This window comes from Bos javanicus, chromosome 18 (genome assembly GCF_032452875.1).
Source record: "Bos javanicus breed banteng chromosome 18, ARS-OSU_banteng_1.0, whole genome shotgun sequence".
In the NCBI taxonomy this organism is placed as follows: domain Eukaryota; kingdom Metazoa; phylum Chordata; class Mammalia; order Artiodactyla; family Bovidae; genus Bos; species Bos javanicus.
In genome coordinates, this window is record NC_083885.1 from 60,356,409 (window position 1) to 60,382,735 (window position 26,327).

Sequence of the window (26,327 nt, forward strand, 5' to 3'; positions counted from 1 at the left end):
GTCCAACTATTTGCGACCCCATGAATCACAGCACACCAGGCCTCCCTGTCCATCACCAACTCCCAGACTTCACTCAGACTCACGTCCATCGAGTCAGTGATGCCATCCAGCCATCTCATCCTCTGTCGTCCCCTTCTCCTCTTGCCCCCAATCCCTCCCAGCATCAGAGTCTTTTCCAATGAGTCAACTCTTTGCATGAGGTGGCCAAAGTACTGGAGTTTCAGCTTTAGCATCATTCCTTCCAAAGAAATCCCAGAGCTGATCTCCTTCAGAATGTACTGGTTGGATCTCCTTGCAGTCCAAGGAACTCTCAAGGCTCTTCTCCAACACCACAGTTTAAAAGCATCAATTATTCGGCGCTCAGCTTTCTTCACAGTCCAACTCTCACATCCATACATGACCACCGGAAAAACCATAGCCTTGACTAGATGGACCTTCGTTGGCAAAGTAATGTCTCTGCTTTTGAATATGCTATCTAGGTTGGTCATAACTTTCCTTCCAAGGAGTAAGCATCTTTTCATTTCATGGCTGCAGTCACGATCTGCAGTGATTTTGGAGCCCTCCAAAATAAAGTCTGACACTGTTTCCACTGTTCCCCCATCTATTTTCCATGAAGTGATGGGACTGGATGCCATGATCTTAGTTTTCTGAATGTTGAGCTTTAAGCCAACTTTTCCACTCTCCTCTTTCACTTTCATCAAGAGGCTTTTGAGTTCCTCTTCACTTTCTGCCATAAAGGTAATGTCATCTGCATATCTGAGGTTATTGATATTTCTCCCGGCAATCTTGATTCCAGCTTGTGCTTCTTCCAGCCCAGCATTTCTCATGATGTACTCTGCATATAAGTTAAATAAGCAGGGTGACAATATACAGCCTTGAGGAACTCCTTTTCCTATTTGGAACCAGTCTGTTGTTCCATGTCCAGTTCTAACTGTTGCTTCCTGACCTGCATACAAATTTCTCAAGAGGCAGGTCAGGTGGTCTGGCATTCCCATGTCTTTCAGAATTTTCCGCAGTTTATTGTGATCCACACAGTCAAAGGCTTTGGCATAGTCAATAAAGCAGAAATAGATGTTTTTCTGGAACTCTCTTGCTTGTTCGATGATCCAGCGGATGTTGGCAATTTGGTCTCTGGTTCCTCTGCCTTTTCTAAAACCAGCTTGAACTTCTGGAAGTTCATGGTTCACGTATTGCTGAAGCCTGGCTTGGAGAATTTTGAGCATTACTTTACTAGCATGTGAGATGAGTTCAATTGTGCAGTAGTTTGAGCATTCTTTGGCATTGCCTTTCTTTGGGATTGGAATGCAAACTGACCTTTTCCAGTCCTGTGGCCACTGCTGAGTTTTCCAAATGTGCTGGCATATTGAGTACAGCACTTTCACAGCATCATCTTTTAAGATTTGAAATAGCTCTACTGGAATTCCATCACCTCCACTAGCTTTGTTCGTAGGGATGCTTTCTAAGGCCCACTTTACTTCACATTCCACTGAGTATCCACAGCTGGGAGCAAAGCCTTTTCAAAACGCAAGGCCCCCAGGTGATTCCCACCAAGCAGTCATCCCCCCACCTCCCCTCCCCTCCTTCAAGGGCACAGCGCCGGCCACACCCATCCTAGAAAGAGCCTCTCCCCAGGGAATCAGGCTGACATTCTTTGTTTCTAGAAGTTCCCGCCCTAAATCCTCCCTTTCTGAGGTCTCAGGTGTGCTCAGTGTGAGGCTGCAGCTCCGGGCTCCTAAGTGCAGGTCTTCCTCCTGCGTTATTTCTGAAACCCTCAGAGCCTGGGCCTGGTAGCCCAGTTGGCGGGTCCATGATTGTCTCTCGTGAACTGTTCTGCGGCCTGCTGTCTGCAACGCAAGAAGAAAGGAGAAGAACTCGCAGGGGTGGTCTGCAACGGGCGTGCTGGAAAGGTGAGCACCAAACCCAAGATGTGATTAGCATATCAGGTTAGTCTTGATTACCCACTACAGGAACACAGAAAGTCAGAAAAGAGCTCAGAAAAGGGTGAAAGAACCAAGAAAACTTTTTCTTCTTGTTCACTGCAGCAGTTGCAGGTTAAAGAGTTGTGTTGTTGCATTTAAAGGTATTTTCTCAACATGTAGTTATGAGTTTGCAACATAATATCCCCAGAGAAGACGCAGAGCAGGAGGAAGAAGAGGAGGAAATGGCAGCTTCTCAGGTAATTGTCCTGTCCCTGGTCTGGGGCTGTGTCTGCTTTTCCTTCTGGAATGCCTGGACTGAGAATCTGCAAACCTTTAGTTCTCTGCTTCTAATTTTTCTGCCTGGGGTGTTTGTTATCAAAAGCTTATTTTCTCTCTCTTTTCTTTTAATAGTGAAGCCAGTCTCCTTAGACTATTTCTCCTTTGTGTCCCAGAGCCTTTTTTCCATTGTTTGTGTCCCAGCTTTCTAGAGAGCGTGATGCATTCCCAATATGAATTAGTGACTTTCAACAGGTGAATGTATTCCCTTGGTGAGAGATCAATTCAGAGAGGCACTGGTATCCGAGATTCCCACTGGGATGTAGTTCAGTGTTGGGATCTTAGAGAAGTAGGGGAAATGCAGTGATGAGTTTACATCTGGATGCAATTCAGTTCTTTAGAACAGGAGTAAGAAAATGTCCTTATAAGTAGAATGAACTCAGCAGTCCAGAATTTTTCAGAAATGAAAAAAGTTGCAGACACTATCCTCTATATCTGTAAGAAACAATAGCTGTTAAACGTATTATTAGGTTACAGATCATGGGAGGTATATATGAAGTGAAATTTGCTTAAAACTGACATCTTTTCATCATAGGTTCAGATCATGGATTCCATAATATTGCCAAAATATCCGGTGGTAATAGTGCATTTTTCCTTGTACTTCTTACCCCATGACCTCAGATGTTCACTGGTTTAGGTGTTTGTGTGAGATTCCCATGCTATGAAGTTCTTTTTTTTTTTTTTTTTCCTGTCTGTCTTGAACAAGAGTCTTGGAAAGAAAAACTGACGGATGTGCCTAACTATCACAGTTAATGGGGAAACTCAGTATCTTTTTAGTTTCTCTCTGGTTTGGAAAATGAACACTGTTGGCTAAAACCAATGCACAACTTGATAGTTTCGAATCAAGCTTTATCTGGGGCAAAATGAGGACTGCAGCCCTGGAGATAGCACCTCAAATAGCTCTGAGAGACTGCTTTATAGTGGCAGTGGGGGAAAGTCAGTCTATAAGATTTTGGTGAAGGGGTGTTTTGCCGAAAGTTTTCGCTTTTGTCTCAGGTTTATTAACTAAATCACTTGTTACATACAAATAAATAATACAGATATTTACTTAAAAATTGCCGAACTTACTTTCAATATACTAACATTAAAAGAAAAGAGAAGTAAAAACAACAGAGGATACATCACCAAATTGGCTTCTGACAAACATCCAGACTTGGAACAGCCCTGGGAAGTCCCAGGACACAGCACATCTGGAGTCTCAATGGGGAAAAGGTACCAAGCAGACCTTCTGCTCATTGGGTGAGACTTCAAACTTTGCATTTCGGGTCTGGTTTATAATCCCAGGAGGGATACAACTGATAACTTTGCCAATCTGTGACCAAATTGCAAGCCTGGTTCTATGTTAAAGCTGTTTGTTTTGTCTTGTAAAACTTGGAATTTTGCTAAACCTGGGGTTCGGTTGGCTGGGTCCCCCAAGGTCTCAACAATCTCAAGATTTCTCCCTCACCTTATCTCTGGTGCTGCAAGTCTTGTACTCACTGCAGGCAGTCACTCAGTCGCTTTCAGTCAGGGCAGAGTCCAGGCAGGTTAGAAGCAAGGTCAGAGGCCTGCTCGGCTTTGTCTCTGAGGCCTAAACCAGGCTATTCATTTCATTTCCCTAACAAGGGGGAGTTCAGTGCAGTCAGGCTCTTACTTTACAAAAGGTTTTCTGCCAGTCGTGAGGAGCTGGTGTCACCATTTAGTGATTTTCTAGATATAAAGAGATGCAAGGGTTTGGATCATGAAATCAGTTCCTGACAAGACCTGTTCCACCAGATTCCCTGGAGCAGAGTGCCTCAATCCACCCTGAACTCCCTCTGGGGAGAGTTTACAGCTGCAGGGACCATAGGGCTCATTCTTCCCAGAGGCAGATGGCAAATGCCCTGGTTCAGTTGCTGGCAATCCTCTTGGCAAGTGCCAATTTGTAGTTGACAACACTCACGTGTGTTTAGTAGAGATGCTAGGTTTTGGGAGGGAGGCTTTTCATTACTCAAGTCCAGGTCTGATCACTTCCAGTACACTCTGCGCTCACATCACACACATAGTCTCATTACATTTTTGAATTTTCCAGAATGTTTACAAGAATCATGTTAGTGCTAATCTATGTTCAACTGTGCTAAATTTTAAAATATAGCTCTGTGCAAAAGATAGATTTTCAGGAAATTAAAAAATTCAGAACCAGAGCTCTACTTTATTTTATATCATTGTGTATGTCTGCATCCTAGTCTTTTTAAAAATTAATATCATCCTCAAATACTTATGCACATTTTTAATCAGTTAAAAATTATACTGCTTTTATTGACATGACAGTTTTTCTCTGTTACTAAGTATATAGCCCCATTTTAGTGTATGTTTATGTGCGAGAACATGTTGATATGATTTGATCTATTTTTTTCTTTGAAGAGTCCCTCAGAAGGGAATCATGATCCACTCCAGTATTCTTGTCTGGAGAATTCCATGTACAGGGGAGCCTGGCAGGCTACAGTCGATGGGGTTACAATGAATAGGACAAGACTGAGTGACTAATACTTTCTTATTTACAAATATTATCAAATATTATTTACAAATAAAGAAATTTATATAAATTTTCATTAGAGTTGTCTCTGTGTATTTTTCTGTTTATTAAAGTCTGGAGTCCATAAATTGAAGTAAAATTTAAGCTCTGCCATTTACAGAATATTTGTTAAAATATTTGCCAAAAGATGCGTCAGCAATATTATTGATTTTACATTATTTCTGTTGCACATTTTCAAGACTCTTCTAAAATTGTCAGAAAGATATATAATATATACTAAAATTAAAATGATTCTTACTGCCAAGGTTACTATCCTATTAGACAGTAAAATCATTAAAACACTTGAAGTTGAAAGTTAAGTATGAATTCTTCCCTTACTTTCTACTTCGTTGCTGTTCAAAAATAGTCATTAATGGAACACAATTTTCAACATTGCTAGTTAAAATAAACTTGTTTAAAACGGGCCACATTTGTCCCATTCCAGTACTCTTGGATCAGAGTATGCTTTTTAAAAATATTTCCTGTTTCTTTGATAAACAATTTATCCTGTGTCACATGAGTAAAACACTCAAAAATAAATATGCCAATGTTGATCTGATTATTTTACAATTTCTCTTCCAGATTAGAATAGTTTCTGTAGTGATTTGTGGATGATATCTCATCCTCTTCTCTTAGGGTTAGAAATATGGTACAAAATATTATATTATATTAAATTATATTATTGTGTAATACCGGCCACTCTCCTAGATCAAAACCAGATCTCTGAACTTGCTATTTTCATCTTGGGTCACATTAGGAAGTCTTCCCAGAGAAGGCAATGGCAACCCACTCCAGTACTCTTGCCTGGAAAATCCCATGGATGGAGGAGCCGGTAGGCTGCAGTCCATGGGGTCACTGCAAGTCGGACACGACTGAGTGGCTTCACTTTCACTTTTCACTTCCATGCATTGGAGAAGGAAATGGCAACCCACTCCAGTGTTCTTGCCTGAAGAATCCCAGGGACAGGGGAGCCTAATGGGCTGCCGTGTATGGGGTTGCACAGAGTCGGATACGACTGAAGCGACTTAGCAGCAGCAGCAGCAGGAAGTCTTCCCACAGCCATATGACACATGTACTTTGTATTTCAGGGACGGCTGAGGTTCCAGGATGTGGCCATAGATTTCACTCTAGAGGAGTGGGAGTGCCTGGACCTCAGTCAGCGGGAATTGTACAGGGACGTGATGTTAGAGAACTACGGGAACCTAGCCTCCTTGGGTGAGAATAACTTTCTTCCAGAATCCCTTATCTACCCACCTGGTTTTGGTCCTTTCATTTGTAGAATGTCTCCTGGAATCTTCTGCTTCTTATAATAGAGTTTCAGATGCCTGCTTTTTAGGGGAAAATGGGAATCTGTGAGTTTAGAAAGAAGACTTCATGATGATTATGATTGTAACCTTTTTCTTCCTTGATATAATCTGCCACCTTTTAGGTTAATGGCAATTCTGTAAGTTTTGTAGTATAAAAGGATGTCTCTTTCCTTTTCAAATCAGATTTCTACTACTTACTTTTACCTTAGCAGTACTTCACTAGAATCTCAGATCTGTTCTTTAATGTATTTGTTAGTATTGTAAATGTCCTTTCATTAAAGTATTTGGGAAAATCATTCTCTAGGCTGTATTAACAGTCAACCATGCATTCTCTTTGCGCATGAATACATATTGGATTGGAAACTGATGAAACTCTAGCAAAACAAATATTCCTTTCTCTGATGAACAGGTCTCGTAATCCCTAAGCCAGACCTGGTCACCTTTCTGGAGAAAATGAGGGATCCTCAGAATGTAAGGAGAATGGAGACAACAGCAATACACCCAGGTATGTCTGAATGGATGGAGCAGATGGTTCAGATGAGAGGTCCAAGCATCAAAGAGGAATCTATCCTTTGTATATGGTTTCAGAAGATCTGCTTCAGTGGATATGATTTTGGGGAAGTCTGGTTATATTTCTGTTGCTGTCATAGATGGATATCTCTTGCCCCATTGTGTCTCTTTAATCATTCATGAATTCATCTCTAGTGATTACTTTTCTCATTCACAGTGAGAGTTAAAATTCTCTTCTTGGCCTGTGACAACCTGCATGAGTTGGCTACTCTTCCATTTCATGGGGATCCTGGGAAAACTGTGCCCATTTCTGAGTAACTCTATGATGCTCCTTTTCTACCTTTAGACAGAAGTATGTGAGTGGAGTTGTAGACAAACTGTTAAAGTTCTAGGAATACTGGGGACGGATTTTTTTTTTCTTCTGATTTATAATTTCTAAAACACTGGAAGCTACAAATATGAACTTATAAGTTTTAAACTCAAGTCATTTCTTCACTGCATCAGTCAAAACCTCCCTAAAATGAGAGAACGCAAATCTCAGGGTTACTTCAAAGTTTCTTTTTTCTTTATATGAATTCATGTTAAATATATTAAGTGTATCTGTCCCAATTCCTCAATGCTAAAATACTTGAATATAATCAATTACCTCAAAGAATGTTAAAATAAATTGGCATAAGAGATTAGAACATTTTCCACCATATTTTTAATGGTTGTTAAACTATTAGAATTTTTAGATAATATAAGGAAATCTTTCAAAAATGATCTTATTGGAGTATAGCTGTTTTACAATGCTGTGCTACTGTACAGCAAAGAGAATCAATTATACACATAAATGTATATCCACTACATATCCACTCTTTTTTGATTACTTCTCATTTAGGTCTCCATAAATCACTAAGTAGAGGTTCCTGTGTTCTCATCATATCTTTAAAGTCTTACTTCTTACTTAATTTCTGAAGAATGACTATTAATTTATCTTGTTTGTTATCAGTTTCCCTGGACTTTATCCCACATGTCCTCACTTTCTGATGAGTTCTCTGTCAATATCAGTTATGACTTTAAGATTCAAACATCTAATAGAACATTCTCAAATAAAAACCTGTGTGATAAGAAGTGGAGCCCAGTGAGAGCCCTTCCTAGAGCCTGGCAAGGAGGGGCTGGCACAGAAGGAGAGAGGCTGCAATGGTGGGTCTTCCCTTTGGGTATCACTCACCAATGGTGCTTTGCACTATAGAAGTTCAGGCTTCCTCCACAAGCATTTCATTTGCAGAGCTCCTCCCTCCCTCCTGTCTCCTCAGGATGTCTCCTCACAGCCAACCGCAGTCCTCTGCCTGGGTCTGCTCTCCAAACCCCACATTCCAGCACCCAGCCCTTGTCTGCAGTGGTGCCCTCTCAGGGTGGTGCCCACTCAGCCCTCTCAGGCTGGGTGGGCAGGGCTGGGGTCAGTAGCCTGTGTACAGGTCTCACTGTGTCCTGCTGCCACAGACTGTTGCCGTGTTCTCTTCCCACAGAGAATGAGGCTCCTCTTCTACCCCAACTGAGCTCCCATCCCATCCCAGTGACCGGCTTCCCCAGATGTCAACCTCTCCTCTCTTCAGTTCCCCCACTAGGATTGGAGGTCCCATACCACCTCTTCCATTTCCTTCTTCTTTCTTTTGTCCTACTTGGCTAAGCAGGAACCTTTCTTGTCCTTTTAGGTGTCCAAGATCCTCTGTTAGTGTTCAGCTGGGCTCTGTGAGAGTTGTCCCATTTGCACATGTATTCTCAATGCATCTGTAGAGAGATGAACTCCACGTCTTCCTAATCCTCTGCCATTTTGATCTTTCCATCTCTATTTTATCCTTAATCTAGCAAAGGTTCATCAATGTCATGTAAATATTTAAGGATGTTCACAGAAAATACTAAAATGAGTTGTTATTTGGTATCTTTCAGCTGCATCTTCTTAGGACACCCTGGGTTTGATGCCAAAGGATCCAGGGTTAGGAGATGTATTCCCAAAAGCAAACCTAGAAATAAATGAAAGATTTCACCTTGGCAACTTACATTTAATGAAAGACTGGGAATATACAAGGGCATGTGAAACACAGAGAGGATGTTTGCAACGACATAAGGAAATTGAGACAGTTTCACATAATACAGATATGACTGTCAAAAACAAAGTACTATGAGTCAGTTTGGGAAAAACACCAATTTCAGGCATCAATATCTGCAGAGAGTGCATGTTTTTAAGCAAAGACCCACATCATTTTTGAAATATACATATTCTCTGAAAGGAAATGTCTAAAATCTGGAAAGATATCCAGTCCATGCTGCAAATACTCATTCAAACTATTCTGAATATAGGCTTCATTTAAACATAAATTCAAACATGTCTGAAAACCAGATATTTAAAAATCAGGGGGAAAACTCCCAATACAAGCAGTTTGAGAGATCGGTAAGCAAGGGGTCATTAGTCTTCCAACAACAGATATATTCTTTCTGTTTCAATATTTGTAATGTTGATAATAATACAAGACACTTAATCCAACCACCATAGTTCAATACATATTGTGATATGGTTAATGGGGAACAACTTTTCATGTGTACTAAAATAGGTCAGGCCTTAAGTAAGAGCTCTACCCCCAATAATTACAAGACTATTTGTGATGGAGTGAGACACTATACATGCAATGACACTGGGCATAAGGTTGAACAAGTCTCAAACCTGAACAAGTATCAGAGACCTCAATGTCCACACAAGGTTTTTAAAAGTAATAAATGTAGGAATATCTTTTATCAATGAACACATCTTTATATAAGAGTATTCATATTGGAGAGCAGACTTATAATTGTAATAAATATGATAATGTTTCTTTTTTTTCCTTGTTTTTTTGAGATTTTTAAAATTTGAATCCAGTTTAAATCAGTGTGTGTGGTTCATTTCTGCTCCTTCACTGCTGAACCTGGGGGCTCAGTCTGCTTCAGCGTTTCTGCCTTCTTATTGTCCGTGATGACCAAGGTGTAAAGGTATCTGCTGCATCGAACTGAAAACTTCACATCATCCTTATTTTTCTTGATCTTGACAGATTTGGCATCCTTTCGCCCAGCTGTGAGCCGATTGTCCTCGATTTCTTCAGTTTTGCAAGGCATGGCGACAATGCGCGGAGATTGTAAGGGGAACCGCAGGAGAGAATCGCTTGGAGCACCCCGGAAAGTTTCTGATCCGTCTTCAGATCTTACTCGACAGCAGAGGATTCAGAATCCACGGAAAGAGAACAAATGTAATATATGTGGGAAACTCTTTACTAACTCATCCAATCTAAGTAGACATAGGAAAATCCATTCAGGAAGGAAACCTTTCAAATGTACAGAGTGCGGCAAAGGCTTTATGCGTGGCACTGATCTTACACAACATCAACGAATCCATACCGGCCAGAAACCTTATAAATGTAAGGTATGTGACAAAGCCTTTAACTGTAGCTCAAGTCTTACTCGACATCAGCGAGTTCATACTGAAGAGAAGCCTTATAAATGTACAAAGTGCGGCAAAGCCTTTAAACAGAACTCCAGTCTTAATCATCATCAGCGACTTCATACTGGGAAGTCCAACCAATTTAACAAATGCAGTGAAGTCATTACTTGCTGCTCAAGTCTTACTGAACATCCGGTAATTCATTCTAGAGAAAAGCCTTATAAATGTAAGGATTGTGGCAAAGGATTTATCAAAATTACGAGCCTAATTCCACACCGCCGAATCCATACTGGAGAGAAACCTTATAAATGTAAGGAATGTGGCAAAGCCTTTACCCAAAGTTCAAGCCTTACTCAACATCAGCGAATTCATACCGGAGAGAAACCTTATATATGTAAAGAATGTGGCAAAGCCTTTCGTCAGAGCTCAAGTTTTCATAAACATCAGAGAATTCATACTGAAAAGAAACCTTACAAATGAAAGGAATGTGGCAAAGGCTTTAATCAGAGCGGTCATCTCACTAGACATTTGAGAGTACACATAGTAATGAAACAAGTGATGGAAGAGATTTGTCCTAAACATACACCAGAAAACATGAGAGTTTACACAAGAAACACATGGGAATGATGTAATAAATATGGAGAAAAGTATTTAATCACAACTCAAATCTAAGTAAATATCAGAGACGGCTTATTAGAAAGCATTTCGTCAATCCTGTTTTCTGAAGTTACTCTGAAGGAGAATTACTGCAGAGAGTAATCTGTAGTTAAAACATTGAATCAATGTTTCATATCAATAGAAAATTGATATGTTAGTATGGATCATGAGATGAATGGTTGGTGTTTAAGAAGTTACAGTTATTAACATTGACTCCTTGTTTAGACTGACATGATTTGAGATTATTTGAAAACCAAAATGAACTCTCAAATACTCCATGCTAGGCTTTGTTTCTAGTGTGTAGAAACAAACTTTTTCTGATGGTTACTACCTCAAAGATGAGAGAAGACCTTCTATATTGTGATGGAACCATTTATATCTAATCTCCATTAGAAGATTAAAGACACAGTAATATAAAATGAACATCTAAATGGAGGTGTTTGTCATTGATATCAAATATCCCTGTAGGTCACGTCATGTAAGTGACGATGGACTCTTTCCATGTATTAAAGTAAGACAGAGGTTTGTTCTAAATTTTCAGTAGTTATATCACTTGATTTGTAAGAACTCAGTGACGGTTAACTAAAATATTGACATATCTATAATATCAACGAAAGTCATGGATATTAGTTGACAACGTTAAAATAAAAACATCTTCTGTGGTAACCTAGAAACGTATGGGAAACCCTTCCTGAAAAAATCATATAATTAGGGTTTGTCAATTTACTAAGTGATTCCTAGCCTCTGTTTTGTAAACCATAGAAATCACAATTCTCAGACCATTGTATCAGAAAAATAAATATCTTTCTCTATGCTTATAATTTGTATTTTAATCAAGGATCACACAGTGGGTTGTAAAAGGTTTTATTTCAACTATGTTCTAAATATGCTAATTAATAAAAGTGAATAGTTTTTAGTGTTTTGGTTGATTGTAATGAATTTAGTGTTAACCCACTACTACCACCATTAACCTCTCCCACCTTTTTTAAGGTTGTAGAGAAGAGACTAACAAACTATTTGGTAGCAGAGAGAGATGCCATTTGGCTTTAAACCTCTAATAACTTCAGATATTTTCCACCATTTCTATGTTGTATCTACTCTCTCATTTTGTAACTAATCGGACATTGTGACGGTTCTAATAAGAAGGACCATACAGAGTACCGTTGAGAGCTTCCCTGACTGCTCCGTGCTATTGCTGCCTCAGCGTCTGTCTGGGGAGCAGGCAGCCTGCAGGTCCTTGAACTCACACCAGCCAGTCCTGTGAGCACCTCCACTAGATGACCCCCTTCCTTGAGATCAGCAGTCTTGCTGAACCCCAGGGTCTACTTCACAGGCCCCCCTTTAATGACACCCTCAGAGCTCACCAGATTCCTGCTCCTCTGGTTTGAATGGACCCATCCACGCTCAGCCTGGGGAGCCCATAGCACTTCACCCAGGGTCACTTAGAAAGGCCTGAACCCCAAGTACTGGAGCTTTCTCTACTTGGTTCTCTTGCTTGACCTTCAGAAATTCCCATCCTAGACCCTCCCCTCCTGGGACGTCTCAGGTGTGCTGAGTGTGAGGGCTTCAGCTCGCCTTCTGAACCTGGTCTTGGGGGAGAAGCATCAGAATAAACAGGAAACTTGGTAAAGACTCCTTTCATGGCCCCACCTCAGACCTGCAGATGCATTACCTCTTAGAGTGGGGAACCTGACCTCGAGGGCTTTGTATTCACTGAACTGGTTCAGAAAGAATCTTTGGCCAAGTGATTTCCATCTGCTTCCATCAGGATCACGTGATCAGTATTAGGAAATGACCTCCCTTGTGCCCTCCCCACAGAGTTCTCTCTCGGTCCTGTGGGAGCATCAGAGTGGTGTGTAGGAAGTGCTCCAGGGGATTCTAAGGGGAGGCCTGGCTTAAGCATGTGGCTCCTGGTCCATGTGTGAGAGCTGAGGCCAGGCTTCAGTCTGAGGAGAGGCAGCAGGGTTGGTCTAACTGGATTTGGACTGGGGAAGTCAGTCAGCTCATATGGTCTGTGTGAGCAGAGGGTTAGGAGCTCTCTGTGGGGAGAGAACAATCAAGAAATAAGTTCACAGGCTGGTCTCCAAGTAGGAAGTGATTGTTCTTGAATCTTTCCTGAGACAGAGTACAGGAGAGGTGGTTGCAGGTTATAGAGCTGCACGGATGCCTTTAAAGGTATTTTCTCAAGATGCAGAGGTGTGTTTGCTGCATAACATTCCCTAGAGAAGACGCAGAAGAGGAGGAAATGGCAGCTTCTCAGGTACATGTCCTGTCCTGGGTCTGGGGTTGTGTCTGCTTTTCCTCCTGAAATGCCTGGACTGAGAACCTGCAAACCTTTAATTCTCTACTCGTATTTTTTTGGGGGGGTGGGGGTGGGGGCGGGGCTTGGGCTGTTTGTTTTTGACTATTTGCTTTTTCCTACAATAGTGAAGACCAGCTCTTTAGACCACCTCTCCCTTATGTCTCAGAGCCCTTTCTCCATTGTCTGTATCCCAGCTTTCTATAGAGCAAGATGAATTCTCCATGTGATTTAGTGACTTTCAACTGGTGAAAGTTGAAAGTATATTCCCTTTGTGAGAGATCAACATGAGGAGTCACTGGTATCCAAGATTCCCACTGGGATGTAGTTTGGTGTTGGGATCTTAGGGAAGTAGAGGAATTGCAGTGAGGAGCTTCCATCTGTATGCAACTTCAGATCTTTAGAACGGGAGTAAGAAAATGCAGTTATAAATAGAATGAACTCAATGGTCCGGAATTTTTCAGAAAATTTTGAAACAGAAAGAAATAATAATGTAAGGTCTATATCATTAAAATAACTTGCTCTTAAAATATAAGATGCAGAGCAGGGGAGGTATATATGAACTGAAATTTGCATGACTGACATTTTTCAGGGTAGATTCAGATCACCTCTTACCATTTATCCCATTATACTGCATCTTTCCTGGTTCAGGGTCTTATGTGAGATTCCAGCACTGTGATGTTCACATTTTTCCTCTTCATCTTTTTTTTTTTTAATTTTTAAAAAAATTTTATTTTATTTTTAAACTTTACATAATTGTATTAGTTTTGCCAAATATCAAAATGAATCCACCACAGGTATACCTGTGTTCCCCATCCTGAACCCACCTCCCTCCTCCCTCCCCATACCATCCCTCTGGGTCGTCCCAGTGCACCAGCCCCAAGAATCCAGTATCGTGCATCGAACCTGGACTGGCATCTCGTTTCATACATGGTATTTTACATGTTTCAATGCCATTCTCCCAGATCTTCCCACCCTCTCCCTCTCCCACAGAGTCCATAAGACTGTTCTGTACATCAGTGTCTCTAGAACTGCCTTATGATCCAGCAATCCCACTGCTGGGCATACACACTGAGGAAACCAGAAGGGAAAGAGACACGTGTACCCCAATGTTCATCGCAGCACTGTTTATAATAGCCAGGACATGGAAGCAACCTAGATGTCCATCAGCAGATGAATGGATAAGAAAGCTATGGTACATACACACAATGGAGTATTACTCAGCCATTAAAAAGAATACATTTGAATCAGTTCTAATGAGGTGGATGAAACTGGAGCCTATTATACAGAGTGAAGTAAGCCAGAAGGAAAAACACCAATACAGTATACTAATGCATATATATGGAATTTAGAAAGAGGGTAACAATAACCCTGTGTACAAGACAGCAAAAGAGACACTGATGTACAGAACAGTCTTATGGACTCTTCATCTTTAAGAAAGGTTTTGGATGGTTGTCAGGAACATACAGAAGCCACCAGTTACAGTAGAAATCCATACCTTCTTAAGTTTCTCTTTGCTTTGGATACTGAACAAACCTGTGTTTAGTGTGCATATTGGGTTTTGGAAGTGGAGGTTTTCATCATGCAAGTCCAGATCTGAGTTTACATTGTACTCCACTGTCATATCTCAAATAATCATCTTATCACATTTTTTGATTTTCACAAATAGTTATGATTATTCCTAATGTTCGCGTAACTATATTTCTAAAATATAGCTCAACACAAGTGATATAGATTTTGAAAGAAAGGACTCAGAACCAAGAACTCTAATTTATTTTATATTGTTATGTGCGTTTGTATGTTAGTGTATTTAAAGAATACAGATTATCATCCACAAATATATGAAATTTAACCAGACTTTATTGACTTGAGTACTTTTTCTCACTTTTAAAACATATATACTTCCCATTTTAGTGTGTATGCACAAAAATGAGAACATTATTTGATCCATTTTGAGGTATATTTTTATGTTTTTCCCAGTTACCTACACTGGTATACACATTTATTAGAATTGTCTCTTGGAGAAGGCAATGGCAACCCACTCCAGTACTCTTGCCTGGAAAAGCTCATGGGCAGAGGAGCCTGGTGGGCTGCAGTCCATGGGGTTGGTGGGAGTCGGACACGACTGAGCGACTTCACTTTCACTTTTCACTTTCATGCACTGGAGAAGGAAATGGCAACCCACTCCAGTGTTCTTGCCTGGAAAATCCCAGGGACGGCGGAGCCTGTTGGGCTGCCATCTATGGGGTCGCACAGAGTCGGACACGACTGAAGTGACTTAGCAGAAGCAGCAGCAGCAGAATTGTCTCTGTATTTGTCTGTGTTCCTTTTTTATTTTTTTCATTTTATTTTTTATTTTATGAAAGTGTATGTGAGAGACATGTGAAATACAGAACAAAGTTACATAGATTCTATTATATAATATATATTAAAAATAGATGAATTATGATTTTAAATTGGTGTTTCAATGTCAAACTCTCCAAAGTTAATGGAATGAAGATTCAGAAAAGTACAAGGATATCAGTTCAGTTCAGTCGTTCAGTTGTGTCCAACTCTTTGCGACCCCATGAATTGCAGCACGCCAGGCCTCCCTGTCCATCACCAACTTCCGGAGTTCACTCAGACTCACGTTCATCGAGTCGGTGATGCCATCCAGCCATCTCATCCTCTGTCATCCCCTTCTCCTCCTGCCCCCAATCCCTCCCAGCATCAGAGTCTTTTCCAATGAGTCAACTCTTCGCATGAGGTGGCCAAAGTATTGGAGTTTCAGCTTTAGCATCAGTCCTTCCAGTGAACACCCAGGACTGATCTCCTTTAGGATGGACTGGTTGGACCTCTTTGCAGTCCAAGGGACTCTCAAGAGTCTTCTCCAACACCACAGTTCAAAAGCATCAATTCTTCGGCGCTCAGCTGTCTTCACAGTCCAACTCTCACATCCATACATGACCACTGGAAAAACCATAGCCGTGACTAGACGGACCTTTGTTGGCAAAGTAATGTCTCTGCTTTTTAATATGCTATCTAGGTTGGTCATAACTTTCCTTCCAAGGAGTAAGCATCTTTTAATTTTGTGGCTATAGTCACCATCAGCAGTGATTTTGGAGCCCCAAAAAATAAAGTCTGACACTGTTTCCACATCTATTTCCCATGAAGTGATGGGACCAGATGCCATAATCTTCGTTTTCTGAATGTTGAGCTTTAAGCCAACTTTTCCACTCTCCTCTTTCACTTTTATCAAGAGGCTTTTTAGTTCCTCTTCACTTTCTGCCATAAGGGTGATGTCATCTGCGTATCTGAGGTTATTGATATTTCTCCCAGCAATCTTGATTCCAGCTTGTGCTTCTTCCAGCCCAGCATTTCTCATGATGTACTCTGCATATAAGTTAAATAAACAGGGTGACAATATACAGCCTTGACGTAATAACCATGAACTATCCAGTTAAAAATGAGCTTGTTAAAGAAGAATAACTCTGGCCTGACTCCAGAACTCTTGAATTGGAATCCACTTTTAAAAAATATTCCCAGTTTGGAGAAAAATATTCAGGTTTGGTTGATAGATGATTTATTCTGTATAACACAAGAACAACATTCTAAATAAATATGCCTCTGTAAATCACATCATAGTACAGTTTTTCTCCCAGATAAAAAGAATCTCTACAGTGGTTTTGTGAATTGTATACCATCTTTTTTCTGGGGCTAAAAATATGATAGAGAACATTAGCGTGTAAAAATTATATTCTTGTGTAATACCAGACATTCTCCTAAATCAAAACCATTTCTCTTGCTGGTTCCATCTTGGGTCACATTAGGAAGTCTTTCTATGGCCACATGGCACATGTAACTTGTATTTCAGAGACTGCTGACATTCTGGGATGTGACCATAGATTTCACTCTAGAGGAGTGGGAGTGCCTGGACCTCGGTCAGTGGGAATTGTACAGGGAAGTGATGTTAGAGAACTATGGGAACTGGCCTCCTTGGGTGAGGATAATTTCCTTCCAGGATCCCTTATCTACCCTCAGGGTTTTGGTTCCTGCATTTCTAGAATGTCTCCTGGAATTATCTGCTTCTTATAATAGAGTTTCAGACCCCTGCTTTTTAGGGAAAAAAATGGAAGTTTGTGAGATTAGAAAGACTTCATGATGATTTATGGTTCTACCCTTCCTCTTCCTTGATGTAATCTACCTCCTTCTCTCTGGATTACTAGGAATGTTATAAGTTCAGAGGTATAAAATAGTTCTGCCCTCATTTCAAAATCAGATTTCCACTACTTACTTTTGCCTTGTAGTACTTTACCAGAATCTCAGGTTCTCATTTTTATGTATTTGTTAGTGTTGTAAAGGTACTTTCAATAAAATATTTGGGGAAATCATTTTCTAGGCTGTGTTAATATTCTATCACACCTTCTCTTCTCACCTGAATATACACTGGATTGGAAACTGATGAATCTCCAGCACAACTAAGTTTCCTTTTTCTGATGAACAGGTCTTCTTGTCTCTAAGCCAGATCTGGTCATCTTTCTGGAGCAAAGGAAGCATCTGTGGGATGTAAGGAGAATGGAGACAACAGCCACATACCCAGGTAGGTGTGAATGGATGGAGTCGATGACTCAGGTGAGAGGTCCAAGGATCTATGAAGAAGTCATCCTTTGTCTTGTGATTTGGGAAGATCTGCTTCAGTGGATAAGATTTTGGAAAAGTCTGGGTTTATTTCTGTTGCTGTCATAGAGGGACATCTGCCCCATTCTGTCTCTTTAATCATTCATGAATTCATCTGCAGTGATTACTTTTCTCACTCACAGTGAGAACCAAAATTCTCTTCTTGGCCTGTGACAACCTGCATGAATTGGCTGCTCTTTCATTTCTTGGGGATCCTAGGAAAACTGTGCCCATTTCTGAGTGACTCTATGATACTCTTTTTAAAGTTTGTTTCTACCTCCAGACAGAAGTGTGTGAGTGGAGTTGTAGATTCACTGCCAAAGTTCTAGGAAAACTGGAGACACTTTTTTTTTCCTGATTTATATTCTCTATAACACTGCAAGCTACAAATATGACCTTGTAAATTTTAAACTCACGTAATGTCTTCACTGCATAAATCAAAACCTCCCCAAAATGAGAGAATGCAAATCTCAGGGTTACTTCAAAGTTTCCCTTTTCTTCATATGAACTAATGTGAAATATCTTAAGTGTATTTGTTCTGACTTCTCAATGCTAAAATACTTTAATGTATTCATTTAACTCAATGAATTTTCAAATAAATTGACATGGGAGCTTAGATCATTTTCTACCATATTTTTATAGTTGTTTCTCACTGTTAAGATTTTTAGATTTTATGAAGACATCTTTTTAAAAAGTTCTTATTGGAGTGTAGCTATTTTACAATGTTGTGCTGCTGTACAGAAAAGAGAATCAATTATACGTATACATATCCACTCTCTTTTAGATTTCCTTCCACTTAAGTCTCCATGGAGCATTGAGCAGAGTTCCCTGTGTTCCCATCATATTTTTAAAGTCTCATTTCTTATTTAATTTCTTAAGAACTACTACTTAAGTTTATCTTGTTTGTTATCAGCTTCCCCGGACTTGTTCTATATATTCTCACTTTCTGACTAGTTGTATGTCAATGTCATTTATGATTTTTAGATTCAAACATTGAATAGAATATGCTCAAATAAAAACAGATGTGGTAAGAAGTGGATTAAAGAATTATTAAGCACCAGTATTTGTGAAAATGTCTCAATTCAACATGACTTAAAGCAAAAAGTCATCACTAGATTGCCTATCTCTTTTTCATTTAGTGGTTCTTGTAGGTTTTATCTTGCTCCTTCCTCTACAACATATTTCTTTGTCCTTTCATTTTGTCCAATTTTTTTGTGCCTGTGGTCTCTCTTATGAAGGCTGCAGGATCCTAGTTCCTCTTGCTGTGGTGTCTGCACCCTCATGGGTGAGGTTGGTCCAGAGGTTTGTGCCCTTATCTCCTTGATCTGGGCTTTGACTGTTGTTACTGTGACCCGAGCCTGCCCTGGATATTGAAGCGCGCTTCCCCTTGGCTCTGTGGCTGTCACTGCCCTGTCTGTGATGGGGTCTGCTCCCTGGTGGGTGGAATAGAGCCCACCCAGATCTGTTTCTTCGCTGTGATTCTGATCTGTGGTTGAGGAAGGTGGGATTGGAGCACACCCACTGGGAGAGAAGGCCCTGAGTATTGCTCCTCTGAGGATGTTCACCTCTGTGTGTGCTGTGTGTGTCAGTTTCACCCATTGTGTGAATCTCATGTGGCCTTGTGTTGGCACTGCCCTTGGCCCTACTTTAACCATGTGTATGCTGGCACACGGCCCTGGTGTCTCTCAGATGTTGTTTTCAGAAGGTCACCAGCATAGATCCTCTGAAGTCAGGTCCCAGGATGGCATTCATCATGGAGCTGGACCCACTGTGGTGCTGTGGGGCAGCTCAGACTCCGGCCTGGCCCCGCCCCCTAGTGTAGGAGCCCACAAAGTCTACAGCTGCTAAAGCTACACCTTCTATGACTGGGGGAGCCCTGGTTGTCCGTTCAGATGCTCTGTAGGTTACAAAGACAGTTGTGATGGTATAGAAATGAGTTTGTGCAGCTTCCAGTAGAAGATTTCAGCTTTACTTCCTTAATTTCCAGACCCTAGGGCTCAGCAGTGTTTAGCCCGCTCTGTGCATGTGGACGACCCATAGGCACCTGCTCCCGAGGTTTCCCAGAGCCCACCAGTCTACCCTGGTAGGGAGGGGGCACAGAGGAGGAGGCAGCAGCCAGCATCGTGAGAGCACCCACCCTGGCGGGAGGCCTTCGCACTGCCTGGTGAGGAGGGGCCGGCACAGGGGGAGAGAGGCTACAAACAATGGTGGGTCTTCGCCTTGGGCATCACTCACCAATGGCGCTCCGCACTATGGTGGTTCAGGCTTCTACCTCAAGCATCCCTTTTGCAGAGCTCTCCTCTCATTCCCGTCCCCTGAGGATATCTCCTCAGAGCCAACCGCAGTCCTCTGCCTGGGTCTGCTCTCCAAACCCCACATTTCAGCACCCTGAGCCCTTGTCTGCAGTGGTAGACACCCTCTCAGGCTGGGTGGGCAGGGCAGGGGTCAGTACCCCGTGTACAGGTCTCACTCTGTCCTCCTGCCACACGCTGGCTGCCATGTTCTCTTCCCCGGATGTGGAGTTCACCCCTTTCTTTCTGCTTCCCTCAGGGTTGCAGGTCCCATCTTGCTTCTTTTCCTCCTCCTTTTCCTTCTTCTTTCTTTTGAACTACCTCACTTAGCAGGAATCCTTCTTGTCCTTTTAGGTGTCTCACGTCCTCTGCTAATTTTCTGCAGAGGCTCTGTGAGAATTGTTACATTTGCAGATGTATTCTTGATGCATTTGTGGAGAGAGATCAACTCCATGTCTGCCTAATCCTCTGTCATCTTGGTCCTTCTGTCTCAATCTAGCTAAGGGTTCATCAATTTTATGTAAATTTTAAAGGATATTCACTGAGACTTGTAAGTAAAATACCATGTTCTTTGGTATTTTTCAGCTGTGTCATCTCATAACATGCAAGATTTGATGCCAAAAAATCCAGTTAGAAGATTTAATCTCCAAAGCAAAGCTAGAAATGTATGAAAGAGTTCACCTTGGCAACTTATATTTAATGAAAGACTGCAAATATACAAGGGCATGTGAAGGACAGAGAGGATATTTACATGGATATAAAGAAATTGAGACAGTTTCCCATAATGCAAATGTTACTGCCAACAGAAATCAAGGATATGAGTCAAATTGGGAAAAACACCAATTTGAAACATCAACATCTGCAGAGAAGTGTATGTTGGTAAGAAAAAACCCACATTGTTGTTTGAAACATACATGTTCTCTTGAGAAAAATGTGGAAAATCTGGAAAGTCATCCAGTTCCTACTGCAAATAATCAGTCACACAATTCTGAACATAGGCTTCGATTAAACATACATTCAAAAAATGCCTGAAAACCAGAAATTTAAAAATGAGGGGGGAAATTCCCAATATAATCAATTTAATGAATCTTTTAGCAAGGGTTTATTATTCTTCAACCAACAGATATTTTCAGCCCATTCCAAAATCTGTAATGTTGATAATACCAGGAGAGACCTTAGTGAACCATCACTGTCCAATACATGTGGAGGTATACTTAGTGTGGAACAACTTTACAAGTGTAGTAAAATGAGTAATGCCTTACATAAGAGCTCTACTCCCAATAATTACAAGAGTATGTATGATGGAGTGAGAAGCTATTCATGCAATGAAACTGGGTATAACCTTGACCAAGACCCAAATGTTATGAAATATCAGGGACTTCAATTATCAATGATTCTAAAAGTAATCAATGTAGGAATGTCTTTTATCAAAGCTCAAATCTTACTAGTTATAAGAGCATTCATATTGAAGAGAAAAATCATAATTGTTGTGAATACGGTAAAGGTTGTAATCAGTCTTCAAAACTTATTCAGACTAAGCAAAAATGCTGCAAATGTAATAAATGTGGAAAAGTTATTAGTAAATCATCAAGTCTAAACAGACATAGACAAATTCATATAGGAAGGAAGCCTTTCAAATGTACAGTTCAGTTCAGTTCAGTTCAGTCACTCAGTCGTGTCCGACTCTTTGCGACCCCATGAATCGCAGCACGCCAGGCCTCCCTGTCCATCACCAAATTCCGGAGTTCACTCAGACTTAAGTCCATCGAGTCAGTGATGCCATCCAGCCATCTCATCTTCTGTCGTCCCCTTCTCCTCCTGCCCCCACTCCCTCCCAGCATCAGAGTCTTTTCCAATGAGTCAGATCTTCGCATGAGGTGGCCAAAGAACTGGAGTTTCAGCTTCAGCATCATTCCCTCCAAAGAAATCCTAGGGCTGATCTCCTTCAGAATGGACTGGTTGGATCTCCTTGCAGTCCAAGGGACTCTCAAGAGTCTTCTCCAACACCATAGTTCAAAAGCATCAATTCTTTGGCACTCAGCCTTCTTCACAGTCCAACTCTCACAACCATACATGATCACAGGAAAAACCATAGCCTTGACTAGACGGACCTTTGTTGGCAAAGTAATATCTCTGCTTTTCCATATGTGATCTAAGTTGGTCATAACTTTCCTTCCAAGGAGTAAGCGTCTTTTAATTTCATGGCTGCAGTCACCATCTGCAGTGATTTTGAAGCCCCCCAAAATAAAGTCTGACACTGTTTCCACTGTTTCCCCATCTATTTCCCATAAAGTGATGGGACTGGGTGCCATGATCTTCGTTTTCTGAATGTTGAGCTTTAAGCCAGCTATTTCACTCTCCTGTGGCAAAGCCTTTGACTGGCAATCAAGCCTTACTCAACAGCAGCAAATTCATACTGGGAAGAAACTATATAAATGTAAAGAGTGTGGCAAAACCTTTAGCTGCTGTTCAAGTCTTATTCAACATCAGGTAATTCTTACTGGGGGGAAGACTTATAGATGTACAGAGTGTGCAAAAGCCTTTAATCAGAGCTCAAAACTTACTAAACATCAAAGAATTCATACTGGGGAGAAACCTTTTAAATGTAAGGAGTGGCTCTTTTCTCTTCTCCGCCATCCTATGTGCAGTTGAGTTCTCTCCTCACCATGTCTTCTCACAAGACTTTCAGGATCAAGCGATTCCTGGCCAAGAAACAAAAGCAGAATCGTCCCATTCCTCAATGGATTTGAATGAAAACTGGCAATAAAATCAGGTACAACTCCAAGAGAAGACATTGGAGAAGAACCAAGCTGGGTCTATAAGAAGCAAGCTGGGTCTATAAGAAGTGGTCTTAACATGTGTGGCACACATGTTAAGACCACTTTTTTAAGCAGCCAAATCACAATGAAAACATCACTACTGTAATGCTTGGCTCATGAAGTTATTTCCTCACTATCAGTCTGAGACCCAGTAATAAATATAAAACGTTGGAAAAAAAAAAAAAATGTAAGGAGTGTGACAAAGCCTTTAAGTGGCATGCAAGCCTTAATCAACATCAGCGAATTCATACCATGGAGAAACCATACACATGTAAAGAATGTGGCAAAACCTTTATCCATTGTTCAAATCTTATTCAACATCAGGTAATTCATACTGGGGAGAGGCCTTATAAGTGTAAGGATTGTGGCAAAGCCTTTGCCCGTTACTCAGCTCTTATTAGACACCAGCGAATCCATACTGGAGAGAAACCTTACAAATGTAAAGAATGCGGCAAAGCCTTTAATCAGAGCTCAAGTCTTACTATACATCTGCAAATTCACACCAGAGAGAAACTTTGTACAAGCACATGTATGCACGCTAAGTGACTTCAGTTATGTCCGGCTCTTCGAGCCCTCCAGGCTCCTCAGAGGTCCATGGGATTCTCCAGTCAAGAACACTGAAGTGGCTTGCCATGCCCTCCTCCAGGGGGTCTTCCCAACCCAGGGGATTGAACCCAAGTTTCTTTTGTCTCCTGCACTGGCAGGCAGGTTCTTTTCCACTAGCGCCACCTGGGAAGCCCCAGAAACTTTCTAAGTGTAAGGAATGTTGCCAAACCTTTAACTGGTTTGGAAGCATTACTCAACATCAAAGAACTCACACTGGGGAGAAATTATGCAAATGTAAAGAGTGTGAGCTTTTACCCAGATCTCAAATGGCAACCCATTCCAGTACTCTTGCCTGGAAAATTCTGTGGACAGAGGAGCCTGGTAGGCTACAGTCCTTGGGGTCGCAAAGAGTTGGACACAACTAAGTGACTTCACTTTCACTTTTCACTTTCAAGTCTCACTAGACATCAGAGATTTCATGCTCTGAAGAAACTTTACATTTGCAAGGAATGTGGCAAAGGCTTTAATCAGAGCCATCACCTCACTTGACATTAGACAGCACATACTGGAGAAAAACGCTAGAAGTCAGTAAGTGATAAAAGAGGTTTGTCCTAAATATTTACACACTTTAGAAAAAAAAAAAGAGAGCATTTACCCTGGAAAATGTGTGAATAATGTAAAAAATGTAGAATTGTGCTTAAAAATCAAATGTAAATAAATATCAGAGAATGCATACTAGAAAGACTTGCATCTATACCTCTTTTCTGGAATGATTCTAAATTGAGAATACTGTAGAAGGTAATCCATTGTTAAAATGCATAGAAAATTGATATGTTAGTATGGAACACAAGATGAAGGGGTGGATGTTTGGAGACGTACAGTTATTATCAATGTATCTTGGTTTATACTAACATTATTTGAAATTATTAAGAAACCAAAATGAATGTAATTCGACTCTCAGATTTCTACATAGTAAGGTTCATTCATAGTGTATAAATTGACTTTCGTTTTTGATGGTTGCTGCCTCAAAGATAAGAGAAGCCCTTCTAACCTAGAGAGAAATCATTCGTATTTATTTTCCATTAGAAGATGAAGAACACAGTAATGTAATGTGTACACTGAATATCTAAGTGGTTTTGTATGTCATTGACGTCAAACATCCCTATAGGTCACCATGATGGAAGTGTTCAGGAATCATTGCCTGTATTAATGTAAGACAGAGGTTTGTTCTAAAATTGTAATACTTATGTCACTTGATTTTTAAGAATAAAACTAATCAGGTCAGATCAGATCAGTCGCTCAGTCATGTCCGACTCTTTGTGACCCCATGAATCGCAGCACGCCAGGCCTCCCTGTCCATCACCAACTCCCGGAGTTCACTCAGACTCACGTCCATCAAGTCAGCGATGCCATCCAGCCATTTTATCCTCTGTCGTCCCCTTCTCCTCTTGCCCCCAATCCCTCCCAGCATCAGAGTCTTTTCCAATGAGTCAACTCTTCGTATCAGGTGGCCAAAGTACTGGAGTTTCAGCTTTAGCATCATTCCTTCCAAAGAAATCCCAGGACTGATCTCCTTCAGAATGGACTGGTTGGATCTTCTTGCAGTCCAAGAGACTCTCGAGAGTCTTCTCCAACACCACAGTTCAAAAACATCAATTCTTCGGCACTCAGCCTTCTTCACAGTCCAACTCTCACATCCATACATGACCACGGGAAAAACCATAGCCTTGACTAGACAAACCTTTCTTGGCAAAGTAATGTCTCTGCTTTTGAATATGCTATCTAGGTTGGTCATAACTTTCCTTCCAAGGAGTAAGCGTCTTTTCATTTCATGGCTGCAGTCACCATCTGCAGTGATTTTGGAGCCCAGAAAAAATAAAGTCTGACACTGTTTCCACTGTTTCCCCATCTATTTCCCATGAAGTGATGGGACTGGATGCCATGATCTTCATTTTCTGAATGTTGAGCTTTAAGCCAACTTTTTCACTCTCCAATTTCACCTTCATCAAGAGGTTTTTGAGTTCTTCACTTTCTGCCATAAGGGTGGTGTCATCTGCATATCTGAGGTTATTGATATTTCACCTGGCAATCTTGATTCCAGCTTGTGTTTCTTCCAGTCCAACGTTTCTCACGATGTACGCTGTACTTTTATTACATCAACATGAGAAATCATGCATATTACCAGACAGACTTGAGGTAAGGACATCTTCCTTCTCCCTGAGAAAAGTGTAGAAAACCCTTCCTGGAAAACTCATATAGTTAATGTACGTCCACGTTTACTAAATAACTGGCCTCTGTTTTGTAAATCATAGAAACCACAATTCTCAGATCGTTTTATCATAGGAACAGGAATGTTTCTGAAAGCTTGTAATCTCTATTTAATCAAGAATCACACAGTGATCACAAAGTAAGATGCATGTCTCATGTCTTCGGCATTGGCAGACGAGTTCTTTACCACTAGAGCCACCTCAGAAGCCCAAGGATCATAGAGTGGATTATAAAATGTTTTATGTTGACTATGTGTGAATTAATATATGTTGATTAATAGAAGAGAATGGTTTGTAGTGTTACATTTAATGTGTAATGAAGTGTTAACCAAAGCCAAAATTAACCTCTCCCACGTTTTTTAAGTTTGCAGGGAAGGTATTGTAATAATAAACTACTTTTAGCACAGAGGGATGGCATCTGTAGAAATTAGCTTCCTTAGTGCCTTTAAACCTCAAATAATTTCCTGTATTTCCCATCATTTCTACATTGTACGTTTTTCTCTCTCTGTAACTGCTGGGACATTGTGACGGTTCTAATAAGAAAGATTATACAGATATTGTTGACAGTTTCCCTGACTGCTCCGTGCTGTTGCTGCCTCAGCGTCTGTCTGGGGAGCAGGAAGCCTGCAGATCCTTGAACTCACACCAGCCAGTCCTGTGAGCACCTGCACTAGATGACCCCCTTCCCTGAGACCAGCAGTCTTTCTGAACCCCAGGGTCTATTGCACAGGCCCCC

The 26,327-nt window shown here is 40.9% G+C and overlaps 1 protein-coding gene and 1 pseudogene across 1 annotated transcript; one reads left to right on the forward strand and one right to left on the reverse strand.

Annotated features, from left to right (window-relative positions):
- Nucleotides 1-9,521: 9,521 nt before the first annotated feature.
- Nucleotides 9,522-9,992, reverse strand: LOC133229734 (large ribosomal subunit protein eL38-like). Its single transcript, XM_061386450.1, has one exon. It carries the CDS (start codon nt 9,732-9,734, stop codon nt 9,522-9,524), a length of 213 nt encoding a protein of 70 aa, XP_061242434.1. The 5' UTR covers nt 9,735-9,992.
- Nucleotides 9,993-22,579: 12,587 nt separating this feature from the next.
- On the forward strand, nt 22,580-22,964 carry LOC133229735 (large ribosomal subunit protein eL39-like; annotated as a pseudogene).
- Nucleotides 22,965-26,327: the final 3,363 nt, after the last annotated feature.